Source organism: Rhinolophus sinicus, chromosome 18 (genome assembly GCF_057876585.1).
Source record: "Rhinolophus sinicus isolate RSI-liver-muscle chromosome 18, RSI-T2T, whole genome shotgun sequence".
NCBI lineage: Eukaryota > Metazoa > Chordata > Mammalia > Chiroptera > Rhinolophidae > Rhinolophus > Rhinolophus sinicus.
In genome coordinates this window covers 13,215,930-13,228,081 of record NC_142518.1, presented here as the reverse complement: position 1 = coordinate 13,228,081, position 12,152 = coordinate 13,215,930, and the positions used below count along the sequence as shown (strand labels likewise).

Sequence of the window (12,152 nt, the reverse complement as noted above, 5' to 3'; positions counted from 1 at the left end):
ACAAGAAAAAAAACAGTAGCCCCATAGAAAGATGGGCAAGGACTGAATAGGCAATTGACAAAAGAGTAAACCAGAATGAATGGCTAATCTATTTCTGATAGGCTTGCATACAGCTGCAATGGATAGATGTTGAAAACAATTCCAAGCAAGAAAAATCTCTTGTGCAGTGTTATTTATATAAATTAAAACCATGCATATCTTCACTATATGTTTGAAAAATAGAACTACAAAAATATATTAAACAGAGGAGGTGTCTATTACTAGAATGAGGACTGGAAGTGGAAATAAAAAGTAAAGAGAAAGAATGAAACTACAGAGGGGTGCTACTGTCAGCAAGCCATGAGCTCAAGAATTGGATGAATTACATAAACTTGTACCTAAGATCTGTGAGGAAAAAGAAGTGGAAAACAGCTCCCATGCCCTAGTTAACTTGACTCCATCTTATTGGGTTAGAAACAGCTTTCTTTACAGCCAAGGGACCAGCCCCCACTTGCCTGCTTTCCTGCTCAATTGTGTCTAAACACCCCTCCTGGCTTTCTTACCACAGTCGCACCCTACTCCAGGCACACCTTTGGGAGTGTCACGAACATGTTCATCATATTTTTGTGCCACAAAGGGACTCTTCCAAGCTTTTCGCCGGGAATCCGGATGCCAGTTCCTGAGGGTTTGAAGCTTGTCTTTTTTATTATTGTATAATTTACATACCATAAAGTTCACCCGTTTAAAATGTAAATTCAGTGTTGTTGTTTTTCAGTATAGTCAATTGTCACTATAATCCTAGAATATTTTCATCACCCCCCAAAGAAACCTTGTACCTTTATTGAACTTTATTCGGCTTTTTATAGTTATGTATTTCTCTGTGCCCCAAGATGGGCGTTAAAACCGCAGAGGGCTGGTCACCACTCTCCAACAGAGAAACGTGTGGCAGGCTATCCTTGGGTACACACCTGGAGGCGAGCTGGCCATGCAAAGATGTCTTTTTCAATATGCATGCTTTTGAAAAGATGATAAATACGCGCGGCAAGGGTAAAAGGATGTCCATAGGAAAGACACCCCCTTACACACACACGTGAACTCACACACACCCTTCCCCGATCCTACACCCTAGTCTACACGTTTAGCAGTTTCTTCTGACTTTCCAGAGATGTCTTTGCCGAGATTTCTCAAGTGCACATTATTTGCACACCAGGAAAAAAAGAACCTTCGAGTAGCTGTTGGGTGGAATCAGCGGGGGAGTGGAAGCATGGTTGGAAGGCCCAGCTTCATCAGAATGCATGTCCCTGCCCTGCCTTCCTTGAAGGTCGCTCCGCCTGGCTTATTGGAGTCCCACCCTGGGTGGCCACACGCTTGACTGGAGTGAAGAAGGACCCAATGCCGGCTACCCGGTGGCCTCAAGAACTGGAACCTAATTGTATCTGCCCCCACTGGCATGGGCGCAAGGGGCGCCTGTCTGAGGCCCTAGCCACGAACTGTTTCCAGAGCTCCTGCGCTGAGTATGTATGTGTGTGAACGTATGCGAGACTTGTGAGGACGGGTGTGCACGGTGTGTGAGAACATGTGCGTGCTCGGTGAGCACCTGTGTGCACGTGGTGTGCGCTTTGTTCACACGCTGTGAGGATGTGTGCGCATCCTGTGAGAAACTGCATTCTGTGCATAACGCTTTGAGTATGAGCACTGTATGGGGAGCTTTTATATTAGTGTGTGCACGCCGTGTGTGCGTGCCGTGTGAGGGCTGGTGAGCACACGGCAAGTGCACGAGGTAGGTGTACGCCTGTTGCATGAAGACCGGTGTGCTCATCGCATGTGCACGTGGTGCGCGTGCGCGGCCTGAGAACCGGTGTGCACATCGTCCGTGCACGCCGTGTGCGCACGCTGTGTGAGGGCGCGGACGCGTGCGGGCGCGCGCGGGGCTGGTGCGGTGCGGCGCGGCGGCCCAGGCAGTGCGCTTGTGCAGCCCCGCTTCCCGATGGAGCGCGGCGGAGGCTGCGGGGCGGGAGCTGGGACGGAGGGGACTGCGCGGGGGCCTCCGCTCCCTGGGAAGATGGCCGAACCGAGCGCGGTGCGGACCTCGCCGCCCAACCACCGGCTTTCAGGTAGGGCCCCCGGGGTGCGGCGGGCGCCTGGGGGTCTTCAGGTCCCCGGGGGGGCGGGGCGGACCCGCCGCGGGCTGTTGGGAGCAGCGGCTCTGGGGCGCGCGGGGCGGAGGCGCGGCGTGGCGGTTGGATAAACGCCCTTCCTCCGGCCCGGGGTCGGTAGGGCACGGGATGGAGGGCCGCGCCTCTCGCGATGCGGGTGGCAGGGTCCCCTCTTGGCTAGTCAGAGTGAGTGGGTGCGCTTGGAGGTGGCTTAGGGTGGGTGAAAGTGTGTTTGACGTGGGGTGCCGAGGCCCACACTTGATGCCCTGGGGAGGGCGGCCCCTCCTCGCGAGCGGCTGGCGTGGGGGCCACTGGGGCCGACGGAGCGGGCTCCGGGGTTCGCATAGGCCTGCGCGCCCGCCCACTCTGCGTCTAGGGAAACGCGCGAGCCGCTGCTGCAGCTGCCGCGAAGGTAGCCCAGCTGCGTGCTTTGCGGCATCCCCAGGGGGCAGAATCCGTGGATCACACATTGGCAGGGGCGGATGGAGCGCCGCCTGGGCAGCTGGGCGCGATCCCGGAGCCGGGTTCCCTTGCCGCCCGCGTGGACTCCCCGAGACCTTGGGTGCGCTGCCCAGGGGTCTGTCGGGGCCACGGCCGCCTCGCGTGGCAGCGCGACGCATGCGTTTCCCAGCCCAGGTGGCTGCGGCTGCTGGGACCTATGGAAGGCTGGTCCCCGGACTGGCTGCCCAGAAATGAGAGGAGCAGGGGTGGATTTTGAGGACATTTATCAGAATTTTAGATAAGCAGGTCTCGCGTCTTCTAACGTTCTGTAAAGTAGTTGCAGGTAGTACGGGGGTGTAAGCAGCGTGGAAATTGATTTCAAGCTGTTTTTCTTGGCAACACTTTTTTTTTTTTTAAGTTAATGTGAGCTATTTTTAAAACACTTTTCACTGCAGTATAAAATACATACCACTGAAGCGCACATCTTAAGTATAAGATTCGAAGAATTACCACAGTGTGAAGAGCTGCACATTTTATATAAGGTGTACCAAGGAAGGAAAAGAAATCAAGGGAAATGCTCTTTAGTCACTTAAAACATGCTTTTCATTGGGAGGCAGGTATTTGTGATTGAGCCTTCATTTGCATCATTCATAGAAGAAGGAGGTGGCTTAAATCTTTCCCAGTTTGCAGTTTTCATCATGCATTTTTTAAGGCAAAATTTAACAAATGTCAGGAGAGTGATACAAATACTATAAATACGTACTTCAGTTTTCATCCTTTTTGCTTCAGAAACTCGGCTGCATCTGCTAGGGAAGAACCCAGAACCCACTGTGGGGGCCCCCCAAAAAATAACTTTTCCTTCCACCTTCTAAATTCTCCTAGCTGGGCTAATAATCAGATTAACAGGACAAAATGTACAAAGTTTACCACGGATATACATGCCAGGGTGTCAAAAGATATGAGACCCCAAACACACTGGGCAGTTGAGGCTTATATACCATGCTGGATAAGGGGGGGGGGGTTCCAGAGGGGAAGCAGGTAATTCACTGGTAGGAGAAAGAGCAAACATGGTAAACAAATTCTTCCTGGGCCATCCTGAAACAAGGGACACAGAGAAACAGGCTTTGCTAGATTTCTTCCTGTTCATCATATGTGTTAATTCATATGTGCTAGGGTGATTATGCTGATTCCCTTCCTTTAAGCAGGTTTATCTATCTGAATTCCTTTAGGCAGGAAGGGGGGTGTCAAAGGTTCTTTCTGAGTCTTTTGTTTCTAAATAACCAGCTTACATCAATATCCCAGCACATTTTGGGGTGGCAAAACTTTGGTCCCTCTTACCACCCACAAACCCATCAGAACCAGCCTTGGGGAAGGAGGACCTAGTGGAATAAAACATTGGAAAGGGGAGGTGTTGAAGTTCACATTTTTATTTGGTTGGGAGTTTAAATAATAGGTTATTTCAATATTTTAGAGGCAGGGAGGGGCTGTATGGTCAGGCCTGAAATTTATCTGTGGGGTTTTAATTTGTTTGAAGGAACTTAATAAGACGGGAATTCTTACTAAGCTCTGGTTGGAAATTTTATTGTAGAACCATTTAATGCACTCTCTACTGGTATTAAGATCAGCTTAGAGCCATTTTCTTTCATTGGAAATTGGAACTATAAAAAGATGTGTGAAGGTTTAAAATATTAAATAAACTTCTATGTGTATTAGGGTTGGTGTGGAAAAATTAGTGTTCAGTTTAGGTGCCAGTAGTACCATGGTTTGTTTTTTTTTTTTTTTTTGAAGGTTTGTGAGGTCAGGTACTTAAAAAAATAATAATGTCACCTTCAGAAAAGTCTTGATTGTTGAGGTTTTATTATAACCCAACCTGGAATCTGATTATTCTTCAGTTGCGTAAGGTCTTATCATTCCTAATGAGACTCAACCCTGCATATTTTGAAGGTCAGTGTTTGATCCTAAGCTTGTGCTGAGTGCTGTGAGCTCTGGGAAAGACTGAAATGCCTGCGATGTGTAGGCTCTCCCACAATTTCATGTCCACACGTTGGGGAAATGGATATGAGTTGGCGCGTAGTTTTCCTGGGAGCTGTTGTAGAAGGTGGCAAGGGACTACCTTAGGTTGTTTCCTCTAGCAACAGGTTCTTCCTATATTGAAATCCTGGGCATATTCCCATTATCCACTAGTAATGCTTTTTTTCCTTTTAATTAACCCCCGCCCCCATGGAAATGACCAAATGTACTGTTCTTTTTGGTGTTATACGCACTATGTAACAAAGGAAGAGCAAGCACCTCTTGCTTGCATCTGCTTAGATACCTTTGCCAGCAGGTAGAATCATCAGATCTCAGCTGTCATACTGCCTCAGTGTCACATAAGTCCTGTGCTCCCCTCAGCCGGAATTGCCTGCCCCCTTCTCCCCTTTTCCTTTGGGGGTTCACTTCCTCTAGGCTCCTCTCAGAGGAGGAACGTCCTCTTGTGTGTGCCTGTGGCACCTCCAGCGAAGCATTCTTCTTATTCTGTGTATGTCACATTAACCTTCCAGTTCCTCTTGGTACCCACTGTAAGCACGACCCTGTACCGGTGGCTACTGCTATCCCTAGAGCTGAGAGTAGATTGAGGTCCAGATAGCCTGGGTGTGAATGCCACCTCTCTCCTTCCTGCTGTCTCACCTGGGGGAAGTGATGTGACATCTCTGAGCTTCAGTTTTCGCACCTTTAAAATAAGCTGAAGAACAAAACAGGGAGATAGGAGCACTGCTTTGAGGATGAAGGAATTAACATCTGTAAAGCTGAGCCCCACACAGTAAGTGTTCAAGCTGGTTAGCCACGAATGCCCGCATGAGATCACTGGCTTGAGGGCAAGGCCTCCGTCCAGGTTATATGTGCTGTTCTCCCTGCCACCTGCTGCAGAGGGAGGCTCGATGGTCATCCCACCTTTCAGAGTTTTTGCACACAGTAGGTCTGTAAGCGATTGTTTGACAGTTGCGTTATGCTGGCAGCAGCTACACCAGGTTGAGTGCTCAGTAAATACTCAGGAGGGGGACTAAGGAAGCGCGTGGGTGGAAGAGTTTGAGATAGTGGAATTACAAAGCATGTTTCCTGAGGACTGTTGAGCTTCCCAGCGCGTTCTGCTGGTGTTTACTGAGTTGAACTCATTTGCCCAGTTGTTCCCTAGTAAGGAGGGAATGGCTCCGAGGTAAGGCGAGGTTCCCTGCTGTCCTTTGGCCCTCACATCTTCCATCCCCTGCCCTGGATCGGGAGACTGTAGAGGTGCAAACTGGAAGTTCAGGGGAGCCTTCCTCCAGGGCCCAGAGTAGTAGGGTGGGGAGACTGGGTAGGAAAAGCTGAGAGTAGGCTCCTAAGAAATCAGAGTTCTTCATCCTTTCTCCAAGTTGCATTTGAAACCATTCTTGAATACTTTAATCCTGAAACTGCTTGGACCTAAAAAGAGCAAGTTCAGTTTGTGCATGTGTGTGAACATCTGCAGTCCCTTTGGCAACAGAAGGATGCCCGGGGCAGTAGGGAAAGTCACAAAGCTGCATTTGGTCTGGGGCTTCTGGCTTTTTTAGTGATGGCACTATAGCGCTTTGACTTGGCAGGACCTTCAAGGCAAACTGCTGAAAGGGAAAGCTTTCTCTTCTGATGTCCAGACCCTGGTGACATAACTGGTCAAAGCCTGTCATTTCTGTTTTTAACCCTTCTTCCTCTCCAAGATTAAAGGACGTTTTCCTCTCATCCAGATACCCCATATTCTGCAGTGGTTTGTTTTTTAAGAGAACACCTGGTCTTCAGTAGTAATTATACTGATTGACTTATAAAACAGGATTTGCAGGGTTATATGGGCGGGCGAAAGATGGGGGTTTGGGGGGGGCGTGCTGGTAAATAGCCTGGTGGGCCTTGTTGGGAGGACTTAACAAGCTATAACTTGTGCTCAGCCTTGTAAATGTTCATGGTGCATTTACTGCCCCATGATGCTGACGATACTGCCTGGTTGGGGTGGGGGGCTGTCCGTGTGCTGAGTTGGCTCTGGCAGCAGTTCAAGGATTTGAAAACTTCTCATGGTCCTGCCCTCCAGCCTCCTTCGAACGCATTAAGCCAGAGGAAAGAAGAGGTGAGGAGTGAGGGTGGCTGCCCTTGGGGCACTGTGGCCTGGAAGGGCTTGCTCATTGCCCACCTGACATCTGAGGGGAACACCTTTGAACGTGGAGTCTGGCTTGGCATCTGAGGCTCTGGGGCAGGCGAGGTCTCAAGGTCCCCTCTTCCTGAATGTGGGCCTGATCTGATTTTCTGTCTGGAAACGTTGCTTTCCTCTTGCGTAGGGAGCTCTCTTTTTAAAAGCCTGCTGGTTAGCAGAGTTCAGATTGTGATTTAAGCGAAAGAGAAGCAGGTGTGAGTGAGCCGCACACACAAAGCGTTTGACGGAACAGCTGGCAGCAGTCATGCCAAATGCCTGTGATCCCTTGGAATGGCGGGGTCTGTCCCAGGGTACAGAGCTCCTGGCTGGCACTGCATTCATTCACTATCTGAAAATACACACTTTTCCTCTTGATGCCAAATAGGCTGATGTCCCGTAGCCCCCAGACAACCAACCCCGTGGACCGCTTCTTGCTCCTTTGTCATCTCACCCTCTTCATTTTTACCCTCCCTTGCGCATTTGTGTAATAATAGCTCTATCGAGATGACATTCACCTACCACACATTTCACCCATTTAAAATGCACAAATCAATGGTTTTCAGTAGTGTGGGGACAGAGTCCCAGAAAGCAGTTTCCAGGCTCTCGGCCTCACATAGACAGGTGCTGGCTCAGGTAGTAAATGGCCATCAACTGTGATTGGATGGTCATCAGCTGTGGCTAGTTGGCCGTCAGCTGTAACCAGTGAGCCATTGGCCACTAATATAACTGCTGTGGCTACGCTAGCAGAGAAGAGGGAGAGGAGAGAGGAAGAACGGGGGCTAGCAAGAAGATGGCGGCTGGGCTGGCAAGTGTGGATGGCGGTTTGCGGACAGTGTGGATCCAGCCTCCAGTGAGAGTATAGTGCCGCCAGAGAGAATATAGTGGTATGAGTCCCCCATCTATGGCTCCATGGGTGTTCCTTTTTGGCCTCACCATATCCTGCGTTCTTGTATGGGGAGCGGGAGCAGAGACCCCGCAGGCCTCCCTACACGACATCAGTATAGCCACAGAGTTGTATAATCATCTCCACCATCAAGTTTAGAACATTTTTATCACGCCACAGGCAAAGCCCATCCCTGTTAGCTGCCACTCCCCATTCCCCTCACTGCCCACCCCCAGGCCCTGGCGGCCACCCATGTGCTCTGTCTCTGTAGAGACCGCTAGGCTTCTACCATGGCAGCCTTCAGCCTTTGGTGCATGCACATGTGTGCTTGCCCAGAAGTCCTTGAGTGTGTGTGTGGGGGGGGGGGGTCTTCATGCATCAGAGGTTTAGAAACCACCATTCTGCTGCACGCGCCATCCTGCAGATCCGGGACTGGCTTTCCCTGCAAAGCCTGCCTTTTCACCTTCTGTGCATCTTGCGGTGCTGCTCCGGGCCTGCGGAGCCTCAGAACCTGGAGCTGGCCTGCCGGGCAGTCTGCAGTCACATCCTGCACGTGTGTTCATTTGAGCTCCTCAGACAGTAACTGTTGCTCACTATTGAGCACAAGTACCATTATAAGCCCTTGTCACACGTTATTTTACTGCATTCTTCACAAACACCGTTTATACTGTTTTTATCCTCATTTTAGAGGTGTTTCAATTATGCATTCCTGTGAAACAAACCACTGCAAGCTTATTATTTGTCATGAGTCTGGGGGTTGGTTGGGCTCAGTTGCGCAGTTAGTGGTTCTTTTGCTCCATGTGGTGTCAGCTGGAGTGGCGCACGCTGCTGCAGTCAGCTGGGAGCTCAGTGGGCGTGAAGTGTCCAAGAAGGCCTCATGGTCCACGTGTCTAATCACAGGGAGACTGTCCCGGGCTCCGCTCCGTGGGGCAGCTGCACTTCCACAGTGAGGAAGCAGAAGTTGCCACTACTCTTAAGGCCTGGACTTGGAAGTCCCAGAAGGTCGCTTTTGCTGCATTTAGTAGTCAAAGCAAGTCATAAGGCCAGCACTTATTCAAGGAGAGGGGACATAGCTCCTTGCTAGGAGTGGTAAGCACTGACTGGGAGAGCAGGAAAATCTCTTTCAGGAGATTCTCTACTGCAACAGGTAAATCCATTGAAATTAAGAGAGGATAAGAGATTTATTCAAGGCCATACAGTAAGTAGCAAGCCAGGCTTCACACCCAAATGTGTTTGACTCTAGAGTTAAGTATTTTTAACTTCATGCTGCTATGCCTTCCCAGATGGGTTATAACTAAGTCCCTTCCTACCTGGGCTGTACCGCCCACATCTTCTGTACCCCTCTCAAAACTGGCTCAGTTCTATCGATCTACATTTTATAAGGATTTTGTGTACCTTTTCCTTAGGACACAGTTATTTTTCTCCCCAAAGGTGGTGAGGACCCTCATTTCTTAAAATTACAGCAAAAATTTTATTAACCAAAATACTTAGAGGAAGAGCAGTTCCATTTAACAGAAGTTTGGTTTGCCAGGAATCAAGCCCCCACCCTCTCTGTGCCAGCCTTTCTTGTTGGGTCTGGAAGATCTGCTTAGTACACTTTCCTGTTGTGTGACACTGCACGGGTGTGACTGAGGACCGCGGCTCTTGCGTCATCGGTCTGGAGGGCCTGTGGAAGGTTCTCGTGTACCCTAGGCCAATGTGTCCCAACTGACTCTGGGGCAGGACCAGTTTGGGGTGTGTTTTTTTTTCTGGTTTCCAATCTGTTGTTGACCAGTATCTTGGTAAAATATAATAAAAAGACTTACTAGAAAAATAAAATGTAAAAGACATGGAAAATACAAGTCCCAGTATTTAAATATTAGATTAGATTAGATATTAGGTTCCAAGGTATCAATGGATGTCAGATTACTGTGTGAAATTGCTATAAATGTTTCGAAATGCATGCTTTCAATTTATGTTCTTACTGCGGATGGTAACAAACCATAAAGAGACTGGCACCATCCGCAGGCCACACTCTGAGTAACCCTTCCCTGGGCCAGCATTTCCCAAAGGCTGTGGTACACAGGAAGGTTGTAGGTGACACATCGATAAACTTCTCTCTTCAATTTTAGACTAAAAGTTCTGTGGATTCTGTAATTGTATTGTAAAAATACAACTAGTACATCAAACTGTAATTTCATGAATATTTTCAGAATGAGTAAAAATGAAAATAAAACACAATTTAAAGAAAAAGACTAAATGATAGTATAGGCTGGTGCTGGCTAATGCAAATAGAATTCTAGCCACATATGTAATCCTAAATTTTCTAATAGTAGGTACATTAAAAAAAAGTAAAAACAAACAGGTAAAATTAATATAATTTATTTAGCCCAGCATATCCAAAATATTATCACTTCAGCATATAATTAATATAAAGAATTATTAATGAGCCGTCTTACATTCTATTCTTTGCACCAAGTCTTCCAAAATCCTGTGTATTTTATACTTCCAGCAGGTCTCCATTTGGACCAGTCACATTTCAAGTGCTCGGTAGCCAACGGTGGCTAGTGGCTAGCATATTGGACAGCACTGATCTGGAACATTTCCATCCTGGCAGAAAGCTCTCTTGGGCTAGAATGAGCCCCAGGGTAGCATAGGGCCCGGTGGTGTTGAGTGTGGTCACTGCGCTGCTGAGTGTGGTATGAAGCGCAGAATGTGTGCTGTGGTCTTCAGTGCGACGTGGATCTCTGCATGGGTGTGCTTAGGAGAAATGGAAAGACGCTCTGAGGAAATGGTCTTCCCTGCCTACAGCAAGGCAAAGCAGGCCCAGAGCCCCGGGCTCTCAGGGAGTGAGGCTGCTTTCACTTTCCCCAGCATGGGCAAGTGGTGAGGTCCTCGCACCGATCGTTGTCTTGGGGACCTGACAGGCTGTGGAAAGGGGGTAGACTTCACTTGGCGGTCATTATTGAGCTGTACAGAGGGAAAGTGTGGTACGATACTGATGGAATGGCGGGAGCAGAGGGTGGTTGTAACTGGCTCTGGGTCTCCCAGGTTCCATGTTGGGTCCAGTGGGAATCTAGTCTGCTGGGGGGCGGTCTGTCGAGCTGGGTTGGGATGGGCTCTGTGAGGTCAAGTCTGGTCATTTCCCCCCAGGGCTGGTGTCGTGCCTACCTAGCACTTGTTCACAGAAGCCACTTGCTGATTGTGATCAACAAGTTCAGGTTGGCTGCCAGGACAGATGCCCTAACTCTGGGGACCACATTATTGGGCGGGCAGTTCCAGTCAATTCAGGGGCTCGTCCCGCCTCCCCTGGCCTAGGTTTGATGATGTGAGAGAGCGGCAGGGGCCATAGAGGAACTTACTGAGCAGGGCCAGTGAGCCAGCACTTGCTTGCAGGGCCTGCAGGACAAGTCCCCGCCAGGCCCAAGTTGTCCCCCTTCTGAGCAATTGGTCTTTCTTCACCTTTGTCGCTGAGTCATTAAGAGTTAACTGTTGGTTTAGCAAGTCAAGCAGTGTGGAACCCAGTTGATAGAGTAGATATATTGGAGTAACTTTCTTCTTGGCTCCGTTTTTCTATCCCTACTCTTGTTTGTTTGTTTGTTTGTTTGTTTGTTTTTTCTTTCTCGCCCACTTTTCATATTTATTTCTACTGTATTTTATGTAAGCAGAAGGAGGGAGAAAAGGAGAGCATAAATGAATACCTGAAATTCAGAAATACAGAGCAGGAAAGGCCCCTGTAGCTTGAGTCTTTCACCAGACACTTAAAGCCCTTCATTAAGCAGGGCTCCGCATCCCTGTTTCAAAACAACACTTTAATATGTGCCCTTCACTTGAAATAATCTTCTGAATTGTAAACTGGGCAAAACAGTATTCTCCTGCTGTGCTTCTGTTTCCCCCTTTTCCCCCAGATTCCTGTGTGTTCTCTTCCTATGCTTGCGGGTAGTGTTGTCTCTTAGGAGATTTTCCTCCTCTCTACCTTATTAATTGTGTGTGTTCAGTTCTCTTGAGCACCAGTCAAGGGTGACAATTGGTGGTGAAACATTGTGACAGCCTTCAGTGGAAGCTTTCTTCACAGTTGGGTAACTTTTCCCAGTGGAGATACGTGTTATGAACAAAATTTAACAGTGATCATTTTCATTAGGTAAGTAACCAATATTATGTAAGCAGTTGTAATTACATCTTCAGACTAAAAGCTCTCTTTAAAAAATTAGTTTTCTAATTGCAGTTTTCTTACTGCAAAACATGTTCCTGCTCTCCTTTTTTACCCTCCTCACCCACCCAAATTTCCACTTCACTTGATTTTGTTTTCATCAGTCACAAATTACTTCTAAAGAATAATTGCTTCTTATTAATGGCCCATTAATTTCCACATCCCCTTAATCTTCTGGGATGAGAGTAACTCTTTTGATAGCAGAATAGTCAAGAGAGCGAAATGGGCTGTTTACCCTGTTCAGCTTTCATTTCTCTTGTCTTTTTACTTTCTCTCATTTTCGACTGAGGGACCCAAGAAGACTCAGTGCCTTTCTACTAAGGAGTGTTGAAT

General features: G+C 48.3%; 1 protein-coding gene across 11 annotated transcripts in view; it reads left to right on the top strand.

The window, feature by feature from the left end:
• Positions 1-1,844: 1,844 nt before the first annotated feature.
• MAP7D2 (MAP7 domain containing 2) overlaps positions 1,845-12,152 on the top strand; it is a 91,847-nt gene continuing 81,539 nt past the window's right edge. For 3 of the 11 annotated variants that reach the window (XM_074323355.2, XM_019755440.3, XM_074323352.2), the window contains exon 1: positions 1,875-2,093. In XM_074323355.2, coding sequence (XP_074179456.1) covers positions 1,967-2,093 — 127 coding nt within the window. In that variant the 5' untranslated portion in view covers positions 1,875-1,966. Of the gene's footprint in view, positions 2,094-12,152 lie in introns of all 11 variants that reach the window. The other 8 variants (XM_019755447.3, XM_019755444.3, XM_019755441.3 and 5 more) reach the window with 6 other exon arrangements.